Source organism: Trichosurus vulpecula, chromosome 1 (assembly GCF_011100635.1).
Source record: "Trichosurus vulpecula isolate mTriVul1 chromosome 1, mTriVul1.pri, whole genome shotgun sequence".
In the NCBI taxonomy this organism is placed as follows: Eukaryota; Metazoa; Chordata; class Mammalia; order Diprotodontia; family Phalangeridae; genus Trichosurus; species Trichosurus vulpecula.
The window spans coordinates 373111530-373129648 of NC_050573.1; the positions used below are offsets into that span (position 1 = coordinate 373111530).

At 36.4% G+C, this 18119-nt stretch overlaps 1 protein-coding gene across 1 annotated transcript in view; it reads right to left on the reverse strand.

Annotated features, from left to right (window-relative positions):
* RIT2 (Ras like without CAAX 2) overlaps positions 1-17032 on the reverse strand; it is a 545873-nt gene extending 528841 nt beyond the window's left edge. The window contains exon 1 of the mRNA XM_036762031.1: positions 16930-17032. Coding sequence (XP_036617926.1) covers positions 16930-17032 — 103 coding nt within the window. The remainder of the gene's footprint in view (positions 1-16929) is intronic.
* Between the last annotated feature and the right edge of the window lie 1087 nt (positions 17033-18119).

Consider the following 18119-nt stretch of genomic DNA (forward strand, 5'->3'; position numbering starts at 1 on the left):
ACAGTGTAAGATATTGGTCTATGCCCAGTTTCTGCTATACTTCTTTCCAGTTTTCCCAACAAATTTTTAACCAAATAATGAATTCTTCTCTCCTAATCTTAGGTCTTTAACTTGTCAAATACAAGCTTATTATGTTTATTTGCTGCTGTCAATTGTATGTCTTCTCTATTCCACTGATCTACCTTTCTGTTTCTTAGCCAGGACCAGATAGTTTTGATGATTACTGCCTTATTATACAGTTTTAGATCTGCTACTATTAAACCTCCTTCCTTCGTATTTTTGTTCATTATTCATTTTCATATGCTTGACTCTGTTTTTCTGGATGAATTTTATTACTATTTTTTCTAACATTTAAGTTATAATTACTACTTTCAAATACCTTCCATCTTATTTTGACTATTTTCCTTCACATCTTACTTTATAGGGTTACCTTCTCTTCTCCTCTTACCCTCTTATTCCTTATTTTAGCCTCCCCTCTAAAAGTCTCTCCCTTATCTGGAGCCCATCCCTGGCCCTCAGGGATCCCTCCTCTCCTTCTGGCTTGATCCCCATCCAGAGCTCCACAAGCCGAAGATGAGATGTCTTGGCCTTGTGGACAAACTTGAGATCATAGACTGTGTAGAGCCAAGCCCAGCATGACCTAAAAACCTAATTCTGGAAATCCAGATTGACAAAAAACCTCAAGGATTCCAGGGTGTGCCCCATTCCATCCCCAGACGTGGGCAAGCTAAAAGAAAGTTACAGAAAAGAAAGGATCAAAGGACAGAGAAGACGTGAATACATACAAGAAGAAAGAGTAGAAGAGGAGGGCTATTCTTAAAACTGTTGTCATTAGTAAGGTAGTTTAAAAGAAAGTTTGGGGCTGAGTTGTCTATGATGAGGTGATTCTAAGAAACAAAAATGGTAGGAAAAAAGATAAAAGAGGAAACTATCTCATGAAAACAGGGCATTAAAGGAAGAACAAATACAGAGGAAGCAGGTGGGGGTGAAGGACTGCTAACATTGGAACCTCTCACCTGGGTTGAAGAGGAAACCACATGTACATATAAACAGGCTGAGAGAACTTGTAGAGAGGTGAGAAAACTGGGGGATAGGGTCAGGGAGTGACCTTTAGAAGTGCATATAGATTAAGATTGCGGGGGAGGTGGTGAACAGATAAGAGAGTTTAAAAAGCAAAGAAATAAACAAGAAAAAACCTTTGTGTACTCTGTCCCCACCTAGATGAAGTTTGACATCTACTTTAGCTAGGGGGAAATATGCTGATTTTCCAGTGCTAGAGGAAATTTCCACACTGTGAGCTTTATAGACTAATGAAGTTACGTTGTTGTTGCATTTGTCCTTCCTTCTTAAAGAGGATTATGACATCAGGGAAATGATGACATGACTTGCAGTTGACTTTAATTTGAGTGAGAGAGGGCTGTGCAAGGTCACCAGCCTCACTTTCTCCTCCAGAGACATCTGGGTCCAGTGGCCTGATATTCACCAGGATTACTGGAGATGGCCCAAGATGCATTGGGGGACCCCGGCCCTTTTAGGCTAAGGTCTTTTCAAGTGCTCACTTTGAGTTAGGTGATGCCCACTCAGTGAATAGGCTTTTTAAAGAGGTTAATCAAGGAATGGCCCCTTTAATCAAAAACAAAAACAAAATTAAACTGGGAGGGGAAGACCTTCAGGGTTCCTGGCCAAAAGAGAAATAGTTACTATTTAGTATTTATATTCATCCTGTGTTAGGAGCACAGGGACCTATTGTCCAATCTATGAGCTCCAGAGTGAGGTGGGTTTAAGGCTTGGTCTTTGAGAAAGAAATCTAGCCAGTAAACCCAAAGTAAAGGAGGCAGCCTTCAGCCACTGAAATGTACCTTCTGGGCAAAGGAGAGGAGAGCAGAAACAAGGAGAGGAGTGGCTACTCACAGGTTGTGTTTGTCCTTTGTTCTCAAAGAGGACCATAACATTAGGTAAATGATGGCATGACTTGCAGTTGACTTTGATTTCAATGAAGTCACATGTCTGGACCAAGTAACAAAACTACTGCTACTACTACCTACTACTAAATTATGATGATGATAAAGAAATAGAGTCAAAATAGGGTAGAAAAAAGAAACATTCTATGAGCTCAGAGGCAAGAACCATGAGACAATTAGAGAGCAAGATAATATGTAATAAATTCCCTATTTATTGTGTGAACCAGTAAGTGCCTTCTTTAAGATCTGACTCCAAATACCTTTCTTGCTGGATTATTTCCCAGGGTTTCCATGTCTCCATGCCAGTTTGTACATATGACATATTCTGCTATCCCAGGATACAGGATCTATGATTTATTCAGTAGGATACAAATATACACCATTTGATAAATCTTAAGAGGATGCCTAAGGCGCATGAGGATAAATGTCTTGTCCAGGACACATGGTAGTAGGAGAGGAGATGTTAACCAAGGACTTCATAATTTCATACCTGGAGCCTTATCCATCATGCCCACTGGCCTTCTGTCGATTAACAACAACCACCACCACAATAATTTGCATAGCCCCAAATATGTAACCCCATTTTACAGTTGAGGCAATTGAGGCAAACAGCATTTAAGTGACTTGTCCCTGGTCACATAGTGACTGAGTTGGGATTTGTATTCAGATCTTGAGTCCAGGCTTCGAGATATTATAAATGTTAAAAGTTTTTGGATCATACACAGCAAGAATTAGGGTACAAAATGAGCTTGGTTATTATTTTCTATACTATGATACCTAGAATAATATTAGGTAAATATCAGGAGCTCAACATTCCTTTATTATTTGTTTATGTGTTTGTTTTTATCTAAGAAACCCACGAGAAATTTCTCTTCTTAATGAAGGAATTCATTCCACTTAAGGAATGGCATTCAGACATGTAGCTCATAGCAGAGGTTACTTGGAGAGACAGACAAGCTGGGCATCACAACTGAAAATGTATGAGGCAAAACATTTCCCACTTGCATTTATGTGAAAAATAAATGGCAGTTGTTTCCTAATGAAATGCCCAGACATGCAACACACCAACATTTATAGGCTTTTTTTTCCCATTTTTTTTTTTTGTGAAGGAGGTGCCTTGGCAGAAGTGAAGGCTGAAAATTGCCATTTTCTTTTAAAAAAAATGTTTCTTCCTTCAAAGAGATAGATAACATAATGCAAACAGTGGAGATTAAAAAAGGTAAATAGCAATGTGCAGAGGAGAGGTAAGGAAGAAAGATCATAAAGGCAAAGAAGAAATTGTATTAATTTGGTTTTTTCCCCCAAATCTCTTTGACAGCTATTTTTCCCCATATATATATATATATCTCACTGTCCTTTCTCGTATACTGGAAGAAGAGGGAAATGATTCCATGTCATTCTCAATAATTTCCCTCCTTCCTCTAGACTATATTTGAGATGCAAAATGGAGTCCATTCAATTCAACAATTATTAAACAGTAATAATAGATATTTTGTAATGATTTAAAGTTTTTATCATGCATTACAAAAATGATTTTATTTGTCCTCACAGCAAGCCTGAGGATAGTTATTATTTTACATATGAGGAAACTGAGCCATACATGTAAAAAAAAATGACTAGATTCTTACAGCTAATAAGTGTTTGAGGCAGAATTTGAATTCCAATCTTCCCAATTCCAAGGTTTATTTTCTATTCATTGTGCCCAAAGCTCCCTATAAGAACTGCCATGTGAAATGTATTATGTTAGTTGATATGAGCAATAAAAATATGTATAAATCATGATCCATGGCCTCAAAGGACTCACACATGGAGGATTTGAGTGTAAGAGACATAAACGTAGAAAAATCCAATTCTATTTTGGTATAGTATATAATACTACAGTGCCAGCAGGAGTAGTGGAGAGAAAACATGCTTCAGTCATAAAAACACCTGAGTGCATTTCCCAACTCTATCAAGTTGTATATATGATTGTGAGCAAGTCATTTACCCTATCAGTGTTCTCAACAACTCTCCAATCTTACAAAATAGAGATGAGTTTCTAATCTGTATTGATAGAGAAAGTTTCCTTTCTAGGCATTCCTTACACTAACGAAATGACAGATCTGGATCAAAAACAAACAAATAAACACAGATATCCACTTACTGTAATGCTGTTTCTATCAAATAAATGCTAGAAAAAATAAATACTCCAACATCTAAGTCACCGACAAAAAAATAAATAAGGTCAAGAACATCATTATTCCTCAGAACTACCACCACTGTTATCATCACCATCATCACCATCACAATCTCCTTCTCCTCTTCTTTCTCCTCTTTCTTCTTGTCTCTCTTTTCCTGTTTGCCTGAATTCTTCCTCTTAGCTTGCAAATATAGGGTCACTCATCTGATAAAAGAAACTTACCTTGACCCTGCTACTCCCTGAAGTTATTGACCTATATCTTGCTTACCTTTTATATAGTCTTCACCTATTAATTAACTTAATTTCTACCCACATATTACTCAGTTTCCTGAAATCGATTTTCTGCCTCTACCTCTCTACTAAAGCCCTTCACTAGAAATTCTCCTTTCTCCTGTTATCTGATCACTCAGTCTCATACACTGTTTCATCTTCATATTGATGTCCCTTGAGTTTTTCTGCCCCACAAAGCTCTACTTTCAGCCTCTACAGACTTCTCTCTGAGCCATGGTCCACTTTTATTTATTTATTTTTTAAAAAAAACTAGATGTATTTGACTCAATTTTCGGTCCAGCCATAAAACTTAATTGTGGTGGTTAAATATGCAGTCAGGGGAAAACAAAGTAAATTGGTCTGTTTTCATTCAAAATGTAATAAAAAAGTAAAAATGATACAAAAGGGAGAAATTTATTGTAGCCCAAATTCAAATGCAGGCATGTCTGATGGTAAACTCAAGCTGACCTAAGTAGCCACTCTCAGTAGCTATTGTGGCAGATAACTTGCCTGAAGTGTTTTCTCTGGGAAATGATGTTTTTGTCATGTGTGTGCCAAAGCATTACAGGTCAATTAGGTTACAAAAGAAGAGATTATTTAGAGGGGTGACAAGCAAAGTCTCATTATTATAGTCCCTTCAGTGACTACTCCAGAGACAATAGGTGAAACCAATCAATACCAGGAATCTTGGGTATGAGATGGAGCGGGAGGAGATATAATGGCAGGTATGCAATACCCAATGCAATTCACATCTCTGTCTCCACCTATACAATAAACTACTGACCTCTGCTTTATTTTGTGGAGTGGCATTTATTGTGGCCAAAGAAAACTTCCTTTTAGCCATTTCATTGATGCTGGACACTCTCTAGCTATCAGTTTGACCATGGTAATTGAAATCAATAATCAAGACCCAGCAAAAAGAAAAGGGATGTGAGCCCTAATGACTCAGAAACAGAGCAGATACTCAGCAAAAGTATAAAAGGAATGAAGCCTCAGGATTCCTCCTTATTTTTTCCTTTTTTCCTTTCAGCATAACCTCCTTGAGACTATTCCCTGGCTGTCCTGCCCCTCATCTGACAAAATATTGCATCTAGATCATCTTTCTTATCAGTTCTCTGCCCTTTAATGTCATAAATATTAACCCAGATCCAACAAGTATTTTTTTCCTCTTGCCTCAGAGACCTGCTAGGTGGTTGCTGCTAATCTGATGGACTAATTTACATTGAGATATTATTGCTGACAACAAGCCCTTTCCAGAGGGCATTTACATTTAATAGGGAGCTTGAATAAATGAATCTCTTAACCCATATCACTGAAAATCTAATAGGAAAATTTTTGTCATTGTTAGAAGCTCTAGGCTAGGGGACTTTCGGAAGCTCCTCCCAAATTTCACCACGGAGTTGCTGATGTCCCTGTTGATACAAGACTGGGCCTATTTTTAGGTCATGGAAACAAATTAAGATGGTAGCTACATAGTGGAAAATATGATGGATATACACACTTATAAATATACATATATATGTGTGTGTATATAAACACAAACACATATACATATAAATTAATTCATTCAGCTAAGTATTTAATATATAAAAGAATCTAGACAGCTTTAAAAAAAACTCCTGGGACCTACAATAATAATAGCTGATATTTATATACCTTAAAGATTAGCTCAATTCTCTAAATGGATTACTAAGCTTTAAATTTTGTGACTGCTTTAAATATATTAAATAAATTGCTCTTTAAACCTCCCTTTAAGCATATTACTACAGTATTATAATCATCCTCATTATCATCATCATCATCATCAACTTTCTCATCATCACCATTTTACAGATAAGGAAACTGAGGCTGAGAGACATTAAGTAACTTATTAAATGAATGAGGCAGATACAAAATTTACTAAACTTTACATTTAAATTTAAATTAAAAGAGGATGGTGGCATGGTACAGTATATAGAAAGCCACTTTTCAGAGTCAGGAAGATCTGAGATTAAGGCTTGCCCCTGACAGATACAAGCTGTGTGAACTTGCAGAAGTCACTGACCATCTCAGTGCTCCCAGGAGACTATAGAATATGAGAATAGTGGTTGATCTACATCAGAAGAATTCCTACCAAGAGTGTTCTATGGCAATGAAATCAGATTCTTATTCCCCTCCTAAAGTAAATAAATTAAGATAAAAAAGTGCATAACAGGAGCAAAAACATGTATCAAGTCAGGTGAAGGAGAAATTACTTGTGGCTGCCATAAAGAAAGGCTTCACAAAAGAACTGTCTTGTGATCTGAGCTTTGAATGACAAGCAAGAATCTGACAGTTATCTATCAATACTTAATTTTATTTTGTGCCCATATCACCCAAATTCTGTTGCTCTGTTATATATGCAACAGTTATTGGCACTATTTATATTCAAGTGACTTCCCAAAAGTCATTTAAATAATAAGTAAGAGACCATAGTTAAGAATATGGATCTTTAGACTCCTGATCCAGTATAAAAGGGGGAAGAGAATACAGGAAAACCCTTGGTTTAACTGAGAGCTCCATTGCTTACTAACTTCATGACTTTGGGTAAATAATTTTACTCCCTTGAGTCTCAGTTATCTATAAAAATGAGGGGGCGGGGGTTGGACTAATCAGAGGTTCTTAAATTTTCTTTTTATCATGGACACAACTTTCATTCTGGTGAAGTCTATGAGGTTTTTTTTTTTTTTTTTTCCAGAATAATGCATAAAATAAAATGTGTAAGATGAGAAATGAAATCTAATATATTGAAACAAAGAAGTATTTTTTCACATCCAAGTTCATGGATCCCCTAAAAAGCTATCTATGATAAGAATCCTTGAAATAGGTGATTCTAAGGAAACTTCTAGCCCTAATATGCTGTGATCCTTTCCATTGTACCTCCATATCAGATAAAGTGAAAAGTAGTCTATGCCCACACACAAAATAATAATAATAAATAGAGACCAGTGACATAGCCACTTGGTTGAATAACCTGACCTATACCAATTTAAATGCATAGCACATATAATCTTGGAAATACTTCTAGTTAATGTGTTCCTCCCTGAATTGTATTTCTTCTGTTACTTGTAGAGTGTCTGAAAATGAATTCATTTTCTACTAAGCCCATTACCAACCTCTAAGCCAATTCTTGCTGAGTCAGTTTTAGTGAGTGATGTCTTTTTCTGTCCTAATGAGTAAGGATACAATTAAGGATGAAACCAATGAGCAACCGGGGTGTAAATTTGTTTTCTTTCTTCTTCTCTTTATTGTGGTTTTGGCATTTAGGCCATGAGTGTCCAGAAAACATGAAGAGCAGGGGCTAGGGAAATAATTTCTAATATTTCAGACCTAATAGCCTGAGAGTGAGGATAAAGAATAGCCATTGAGCAATTCCCATAGGCTCTCTATATTAACTGAAATGATCAGATTTCCCTTTAAATCCCCTCAGAATCTGCCTCTAGTTTACCTGTCCAAAGCTCATTGCACATTGCTACCTCTCACAATTCTATGCTCCAACCAAAATTGCTTACTGATTGATCCTCAAACCTGAGGTTCTATTTCCCAGTTTCATGCTTTTATGTGAGCTGTACCTTTTGTCTAGAAAGAGCTCTCTCTTCATATCTTCCTCTTAGAATCTCTGACTTCTGTCTCATGATCCACCACCAATGGGTACCCTATGCTCTTCCCTCTAGTTGTCATTGTTCTCTCCCTGTTCCTTTTAATAATATATGTATTTATCACTTTGCATGTTGAATCCCTCCCCATAATAGAATGTAAGCTCCTGGAGGGTAGGAGTTGTTTTTTCTGTCTGCTTTTATTTTTTTTATCATTATCCCTATAACTTGAAAAGATGTTTACTCAATCCTGGTTGGCTTGGATTAGTTCATATGATCCTGTTTAAAGCCAGAAGGAACCTCAGCAATCATTTCGTCTCTCATTCAGCAGATAAAGAGTCTGGGCTCAAGTGAAACGAGTCTTTCAGGTGCTAAATAGTAGAGCCAGGATTTGGCCCAGGTACTCTGATTGTGAATAAAGGGTTCTTGAAGCTATATCATGTGTTAAATGCACAAATCACCTTTTTATTTTGCTCATGTAAACATGGCCATCGAGATTTTATTGTTGAGATATTGTTTTCTTCTCTTTTCTGAAGGTTTACTTTAGAAAATAAAGCTATGCTATTAAGGAAAAAAAATTACCAAAAAAAAATTTAAACTTGCAAGCCATATCACTTACAAATTGGCAAAAAGCAGGACATATTTAATCACTTTAAAAAAACAATTTTTTCCTTTTTCAAATAACTAACCATCAATACTTTATACTATATAATGTACCACACTAATGTATTTGGGACATGATATGTTTTTTTTTTAAACTTACATGCCATTTTCCAGTAATGCATTTGCAATAAAAGATGGTTATAAATACTAGATTACAATGCAGAAAAATTGGCCCTTTCTGCCCTCATGCCACTCATGAGTGTGAAATCCATGTATGGCTTTACGGTTTATAAGTCAATTTCTGTACACTGTCTCATTTGATCCCCAGAAGAATCCTTTGATGGTAAGTGAAACAGATACTATTATCTCCTTTTCACAGATAAGAAAACTGAGGTTGTCAGAGATTAAGTTACTTGTCTAGGTTCATATAACCAAAATGTGGGGTCTCTTCCAGTTCCCTAAATTTGTGAACTTAAGGAATAATAATTAATTTCTTTTTATTGAATAGAAGAACTCAGTGTTTATGAAGGTGACATGATGCACATTATTGTAGAAAGCATTTGTACTGATCAAATCATCAAGTTTTTGAAGTTTAAAGATGAAGGAAGTGTAATTAATAGCCTTTATACACATGAATACAATCAATCATTAAGGACCACCTGGAGAAAATATTGTTACAGTATTCTATAGATTAATCAGCAATCACTTAAGTACCTACTCAGTACCTGACACTCTACTAGATATTGAGGATAGAAAGACAAAAATTTAATATTCTTCTTGCCCTCAAGGAGAGTACATTCTAATTGGTGAGACTACATGGGTAAAATAAGTATACACACAATAATTATATATAAAATAAATAAAAGGCAATATTTTGGAGAGAGAAAGGGGGGCCAGGGAAGGCCTCATGGGATTTGAGCTGAACTTTGAAGAAAAACATGAATAACCATTTGGCTGAACCATCAAGTATGTGAAGGGAGATAATACATACTAAGATGATATATTATATCACCCCTATCCTCCTTGTTCTCCCTTTTAGCTTACTTTTATGTGTTAACCTCCCCCATTAGAATAGATTCTGTGTTCCCCTGAGGGCATGTAACAACAATGTTACTTGCAGTTTCTGTGGCTGTGAAAGGCCAATAACACCAGCATACAGGAGGGCTGCTAGCACAGGTTCTTTGATCTGCTTTTCAAAGGAAAGCAACTTTAAGGAGTTTACAATTTCACTTTAATTAAACATACATATATCATTCGCTTAGTTCGGGGGAAAAGTTAGCACCCTCAACTTCAGAGCAAACACAACAGAAATTACAAACAGAGAAAATATAAACAGAGCAAATAACACAAATCAACAGACCGACTTCTAGCTGTCTGACCTAAGCTATATATACATGGTTCCCAGAGAGAGAGGCACCAACATCTGGGTTTTCAAAGGGGGAAAAGGGGGGCGGTGCTCCTTAACAGCTACTCAGAGTGTCCCTACCAACACTCTTCCAATGAGTGAGGCTGAGATCCAATCAGTGAAAGGGTGTAGGCCTGGGCTGAACACTTAGCAAGTTAAGGATGTAAGCCTGGGGCTTTCTTGTAACTTAAGCAAGTCATCAAAGACTCTTCATTGAAACAAAGGCAAGACTCAAAGGCACTTGATTGCCTTAGTGCTGAGAAGCACTCCAAAACAAAAGACAGCTAAAAGTCCCACTTTGCTTGCCATTACAGGGCAATGCCTATTTTTCTCTCTGCTTGTATTTGTAATCCCAGAATTTAGCACCCTGCCTGGCACATTGTGACTCTTAATAAATGCTGGTAGACTTTACTTGACTTGAGGTGAAAAGGTAAAGTTCTCTGCCCAAGATCAAACAGTCAGAGCTTAAACCCATTTTCTGACTCCATGGCCAATGAACTTTCTGCTGTACTAGAAAAATGATTTCCCCCAAAATGTTTTTTCAGTACCTGTTTGGAAAAAGGAATTAGTAACCACTCTGAAGCTGGCTATGAAATAAGAAAAAGGAATAAATTATTCTTGTAGTGAATTTTCTTTGTTGCCAATGTATGCGTGTATGTGTATGTTTGTATGTATGTTTGAAAGTATGTAGTTAGGTAGGTACACATGTACCAAAATATGTCTTCATGTGTATGTGTACATAAGGATTCACAGGGCAGCAACTAGTACCTAAGCCATTTGAACGCAACATCCACATATGAATTTTGTATAATATAACTTTTGTATAAAAGTTTTAAAAATGACTTATAAGACTAACAAGTAAGCTATTTGATTTTGGGAAAGTCACTGAACTTACTTGAACCTCAATAAATTTGATAGCATTATTCCTCAGTGACAAAATGTCAACTACATATTGACAGGTGAAGCTGGAAGCTTTGAAAAGATAGTTGTTGTTTTACTATTTTAGCTTAGTTTTTATTTTTCCTTTTAGCAACTAAACCTGTGTTTTCATGGAAACTTCTTGTAATACAGCAGCTTTTCTTTTCTTATGCAACATGGACTCTGAAAAGCTTTCAGCTCTGAGAGGTTGTGATTCCTCCAGGGTCACACAGACACTTTATAGTAGACATTGAACTTGAACACAGATATTCCTGAATCCAAGGCTAGCTCTCTATCTGCTTTGCCATGTTGCACTTTAAGATTGTTCTTGAGTGGATTCTCAACCTCAGATCAGGCGATCCTTGTGATTGATGACCCATTTTTATCTTACTTTGAGAACCCAACCACCACATTTATGCCAAACAAAATTAATTAATAAATGATAGTCTCTTAGTCCTGAAAACAGTACTTCAATTGAAAGTTTCAGAACACTATATTTCCAAGTCCCAAACAGTCAAATGAAAATGATCTGCTAGGAAACAGTGACTTGCAGCCACATTTACAGGAAACCAATATTTTTGCTTCTAGTGTCCTGCTGTTACTCCTGTCCTCTAAGAACTTAATGTGTCTTTCTCCTCAAGCACTTCTTTCTGAGGGGATGATTTTCCTCAGATTTTCTCAGCATTGCTTATGTTTCTTCTTAAGCTACTTTTTAATTTTTTTTTTGCCTTTCAGTATTTCCCTCAAAATATCCTTTATATTCTCCCTTCAGCAAATACTATGCCCACAAAAGGAAGGTAGGAACCTCAGGGGAAAAATATACACACACACATACACATGTATATGCATGTATGTGTATTATATGTGTATATGTCTGTGTGTGTATGTGTGTGTGTGTATACACACACATTTCTTTGGGCAGAAAGTAGAATTAAAGCAAGTCAAAGGTAGTGCTAATAAATAGTTATTGTTAGCTAGGCATGGCACCATAAGGTTTTAAAGCACTTTGCATAGGTTAATTCTTTTGATCCTTATAACAATCCTGTGAGAAAGGTGCTGTTGATGATGATTTTGTTAATTTCCCCTTTATTTGTACATATCCGTATATATACCTACATTCACATTGCATATATACATGTATATAGATATATACATGAACTACATAATTAGTTGTAATGTGTATGTAAAATTAGATGTATGTGTAGATAAACACACACATACATATATGCGTATATGTATATATACATATACATACATATACACACTCATATGGGGGGTTGGCAAGCGGGGATGGAAAATTAACACAACTTACAAAAACTTTAAAAATGCCGCATGATTTCAAACAATATGACTCATAGGTCCCAGGATTCCAACCCTACTCAGAACACTAGGAGACATAAGCATTTCAGAAAAGTACAGGAGACTTTGATGTCATACTCAGAAAGTCGAGGAGGTACATCAAATAGTATGAACTTTCTCACAATCGATCATTGTGACTTTGAGGGCAAGGAACTTAACCCATGCCTTATATTTCCCTTGTGTCTCCTATAGTATTTAGCAAAGTGCTGGGTCAACAGAAAGTATTCAATAAATAATTTTGACTAATTAATCATAAAAATTAGAGTTGAAAAGGACATTAGATATTATTTAGTCCAATCCTTTCATTTAATAAATTTTGATACCAAGAATATGAGAGGGGAAGTGATTTTTCCCAAGTATTTAATTAGTTTTCCTGCCATAAATTTACCTAAATATTTTATGGTATGAAGATTAAGAAGCAATTTCAGGGTATCTCTTTGGAAATTTCATTATTCTATTGTACTTAAGTACCAAATTTGTATGAGCCCTTCCAAACCCATTTCTGTCATGGAGGCCTGTGTTAGGAAAAAAAAAAAGTTCATTGGTCTTTTTATTTGAGCTTAAGAATCCTCCACTCCTCCTTAGTCATGAAATTATTATAAGAGTGGTTTTCTGATTTGGAGAGAGGCCTTGGAAAGAGGTCAATTAACTAAAATACAAATTTTGGAGTTAGTACATTAGAGATGAAAAGAAAAACAAAACAAAAACCTGTGGCCCCTTGGTTATTAAATGCAGAATAAAGGACAATTATGGAATTGAAATCAATTCATGTGAATTGCTAAAAGAAAGGTAACATATGAGAAGAGGAAGTGGCTTAAGCCTATAGGCTCTGATTTTAAATAACCTCAGCCAATTTACTTCCCAGACCACAGAAATACAGAAGTTATACATGCTACTTGTTCCTGAATATCAATGTGTTTTATCATTGGACAAATAATTGGAACAAAAAATATAGTCCAGGAATTTTAGCTAGAAAATCCAGGCTATGATTCCAAATATTTGGCTACATCATTCTTTCAAATTTGCTATTGTAGGAATATATAGTTTACCTTCTGGATAAGCAACAAAATACTCCTGGTTTATATAATTACTAATCGGACTAATTGGCCTTCTCTTTCCTTTTCCTGACCAGGTTGATCATGCTGGCTGGAAGCTCATATTTGACTTTATCACATTTGGAAAAGTAATTTCCTGAAGATTTAATTATAGCCCATGCATTTTTTTTTCATGCAGAACAAAAATGGGGCTGCTTCAGCCAAGGCCTCAAAATTTTCTCTGGGAACTTGTGACAATGGTTAATCAAAGTATTTAATATTGAGGGTCGACACAGGCGTGTATGTGTATTGAGGGGAGGGAGACATTTATTATCTCTAACAAAAGAATATTTCTTTTGAAAGATACTTTCTTCCAGACTTTTATCTTCCACTGGCTCCATGGCTGTCACTATAGAATAGGTCAGGTTTTAAGCTAATTATCACATTTCCATATCTGTGGATCTCCCCAGTTCCTAAAGATTCACAAGGAAATAGAAATAGCCAAGATAATATGGGAGTGAATATGTGATTGCTGCAGGCATCTGTTTCACCTAGTCTACAAAATAGTATGCTCTCCTCCTTTTCTCACTCTCCATCCCCTCCTGTCCTTTCCCCTTCCCTCTATTCCCCTTTTCTTGTCCTTTGCCCTCTATTCCCCTTCCTTATCTCCTTTTCTCACCAATATCTGATCCTTTTCAGCATTTCTCACTTCCTCACCCTTCTATCACTTTCATTCATTTACACACACACACACACACACACACACACACACACACACACACACATATACATTTAGAGAGAGAGAATATCTATATGTAGTATATGCTTGTATGTGAGTACACATGTTATACATATTGCTTGTATGTAGGTTTCTATGCATATATAAATATTCAAAGACACCTGCATATGAGCAATTCAGTACTGACCACTTAGATATGGACCATTTAGAAATGCTCCTTAAAATGCCTGGCCATTTCAGAATTGTAAAACTTTTCTCTCCTCACTTTTCTCCTTGTGTAAGATGATTCATTTTTCCTTGCTTTGACAACTGCTCTGATGGCAGAGCACTTCCAGAACCATATTTTCCTTTCCCTAATTTCACCTCTCCATTCAATTTTGCTTCTTGTATTGACACTTTGCTATCACCTCAATCTGAATGTTTTTCTCCCTTCTCCCCTTTTGTATTTCTTTGGGGGTTACCATCAGTGCCTTGGTTTCTCATACTTATAATCAACTTCACTTTATTTTATTTTTTTAAGCCAATGGTGAATTTGTTGTAAGGCCTATAGCTTTTCTCTCCACAATAACTTTGGGTCCTGCTCCATTTTTTGTGACACTTCAATGATTAGATCCCTAACGTGGATCTTAAGCATGTGACTGGGAATCATTGTGTCCCTTTCAGTGACATCCTTGCCTTGAGGCCTTTTCAATCCTATCAGCCTCAGATGCTGCTGCCTTACTCATCTTTCTCATCTGCCATTGTGGCCTTATTAATACCCTCCAAAAACACCACTCCTAACATCTTTTGCCTTTCTATATACAAATAAAATCACTCACTTTGACTTATTTGGATTCTAACCAAACAGATCACCCCCATATATTAGCTTCTTCATTATGACATATTCTTATAACTTTTTGTTTACCTTTATTCTCTCAAAATTTAATTTAAGTAGGCCAGCTTATCTCTTTTACCTTGATGGCCACTTCTGACTTCACATCCAAAATGAACTTTCTTCCTATCCTTCAAAACCCAGCCCAGTTATGCCTCCTTCCCCAACATATACATTAAGACTATCAATCTTCTCTATTATTGTATATTTATGTGCTCATTGAATAGTTTTATCACTTGTCCAAACATTCAGCAGCACTTCAGAAAACACTTATTTGGTGTATATTCCATTCAGAATAGGGTCCAGGTGCCAGAAATATTTATTATTTAATAAATAATACCTGATTTCAATAAATTTGTAGTCTGTCAGAGGACTTAAAAAATTAACAAGAACTTTAGCAACAGCAGTAGCAACAACAGCCACTAACACTTATAATGTACTTTGAGTATTTTTTAGTGAAAAGAGGGCCTGACTCAGAGAAACAAAGACTTCGGATCAGGTCCTACCTCTGACATATACTGGCTCTGTGATCCTAGACAAGTCATTTAACCTCTTAGTGCCTAGGCAACTCTCTAAGAGTATGTGCAGGAGAAAAGTTTCCTGCCTGTTTTGGTAAGGAGTCTGTTTCCTCATCTAAAAGTTCCTTGGTGCAGTAGAGTGTCCTCCCTGGAGTCAGGATGACTGAGTTCAAATCTGATCATAGGCACTTAATGGCTGTGTACCTCGGACAAGGCTGTTTGCCTCAGTTGCCTCATCTGTAAAATGAACTGGAGAAGAAAATGGCAAACCACTCCAGTATCTCTACCAAGAAAATCCCAATTGGGGTCATGAAGAATCAGACAGGACTAAAAATGACTGAACAACAAAATAAAATGCCAATGAAATCATAGTTCCAGATCCTATCTTTATTCAGCTCTTTAACAATAATTTGATCCTCACAACAATGCTTTCAGGTAGTTATTATATCATTAGTATCCTCTTTTTGCAGCTATGGAAGCAGGTTGAGAGGGGTTGAGAAAGAGTAAGTGACTTGACCAGGGTCACCTTGCTAATAAGTGCCTATGGAACGATTTGAATTCAGGTCTTCCTGATTCCAAGCCTAGGATTCTACCACAACACCACCTGTATGTATAACATAATTAAACAGTCTTTTGAAACCTATAAAATATTTTCCTGATGACAACCCCATGAAGAAGGCAATGTAAGTTTATTATTTCCATTCTACAGATGAGAAAACAAAGACTTAAAAGTGTTTAAGTGATTTTTTTCCCACACTTATGATATTAGGTCAATAAATCATATTTATATAGTACTTTTCTTACAAAGCTGTGAGCTAGGTAGCACAAGTCATATTATACCCATTTTACATACACAGAAACAAGCTTAGAGAGTGCAATTTGGTCAAAGTCACTGTAATATATCCTTTATATATATATATCACTTGCCTTACAATAACTCTGTGAGATAGTATGTTTTATTATCCTTATTTTATACACAAGGAAACCAACACTTAGAAAGTTTAAAAGTGACTTGCCAATAGTCCTAGGTAGGCCTTGATTCCAGTTCTTCTGATACTAAGCTGTGTGATCTATTCACAAAATTATGCTACTTCTCCAACAATGTGATAAGTGAGTACATTAAGGATAGGAACCAATGCTGCAACTTGTACCACCTAAAGCACTGTGACCACTTAACAAAGATAATGCAATAGTAAATAACAATTATGAATTATAAACATATGAATTATGAAGGGGAAAATATTACTTAGAATCTTATGTAGCATTGCTGTATGCAATTAAATTCAGCTGACTCATCAGCATTCAGTTAGCAATTATAACTCATTTTAATGTTTCTGATGGATATCAGTTAAGCTGAAGCAATAATCCCTCACCAATAGCAGCATCATTTCTTTGCCTTTCTAAAGTTGTCTACTTTCCTTGTTCCTCTATACCCAACATTTGGTATTAAAAACTTACCGCTTTTACCAACTCCCCCTGCTCCCAACATCACCACCTTGTACTCTCTGGACCCTCCTGAGGAGCTGCCTGAGGAGCAGATGGTCTCATTCTCTATCTCCATCTTACAGCAAGGACTGAAGAAGTAGTACAGGAGAAGGAAGAAAAGAAAGAGCAGGATGGGGAAAAAAATAAAACACAAACACACAGCACTGTCAGGTGCTTACTAGGATATTAAACTCAAAAACTGTGTAAAAAAAAAGATTTCGTAAAAGAGATAAGAACAATCAGTTTCAGGCTGGCTGCTGTGCCTCTGTTTGCTGGAACAGGTCTCATAGCAACCACTTTAACTGCTTCCAATAAAAATCTCCCTTTCGCAACCCCTCCTTTCGGATCCTTCACTCTCTCTCCGGCAAGCAGGCTCCTTTTTCCTCTGTCTCTCTTTCATCAGAGCTCTCCTCTCTCTCTCTCTCTCTCTCTCTCTCTCTCTCTCTCTCTCTCTCTCTCTCTCTCTCTCTCTCTCTCTCTTTCTCTTTCTCTCTCTCTCTCTCTCTCTTTTTTTTTTTTGCACAGTCACAGTTATCAATGCCACTGGCAGTCAGCTACTTTCAGGCATATCCCCACTGCCAAGATAGAATGAAACGGAGCTTTAGCCAGAAATATCCTGGCTCATGGACTGATGGCTACAGTTCAGTTTTCAAAGGAAAAGGCTTTTAAAAAAATTGGAATCCAATTAGGAAGAATTTCTGGTGTGTTTTGCCGATCTCCTAGTTTTTTCACATTAGCCTTATTCACTGTTCATCTTTAATGAAATGTCTAGTGTGACTGTTCTCACTTCAGAGGCGAAAGTACTGAGGTGCAGAGTTATTGAGGTTGCTTTAGGACAGGAAATTAGCATTTCTAAAGTGTTGCCCTTATAGTAGACACTTTATAAATGTTTGTTGAATGGAACTGAATTAAAATGAATTGAATCAATTGACATTTCCTTTTGCTAAACCTAGAGCTGCACATCAAATGCAGGTAGTCTGAACTGGGTCACTATTACTTATCTATGCACATAAATTGCAATATGATTTGATCAGCATGGTACAACCTGTACAATATCAAACATGGAAGGGAAACTCAATATATACTTGAGAGAGTGATGATAATAGTATCAAATGGCTATTTCCTTCTCCTATACATGATTTCCTTCTCCTATACATGGTTGG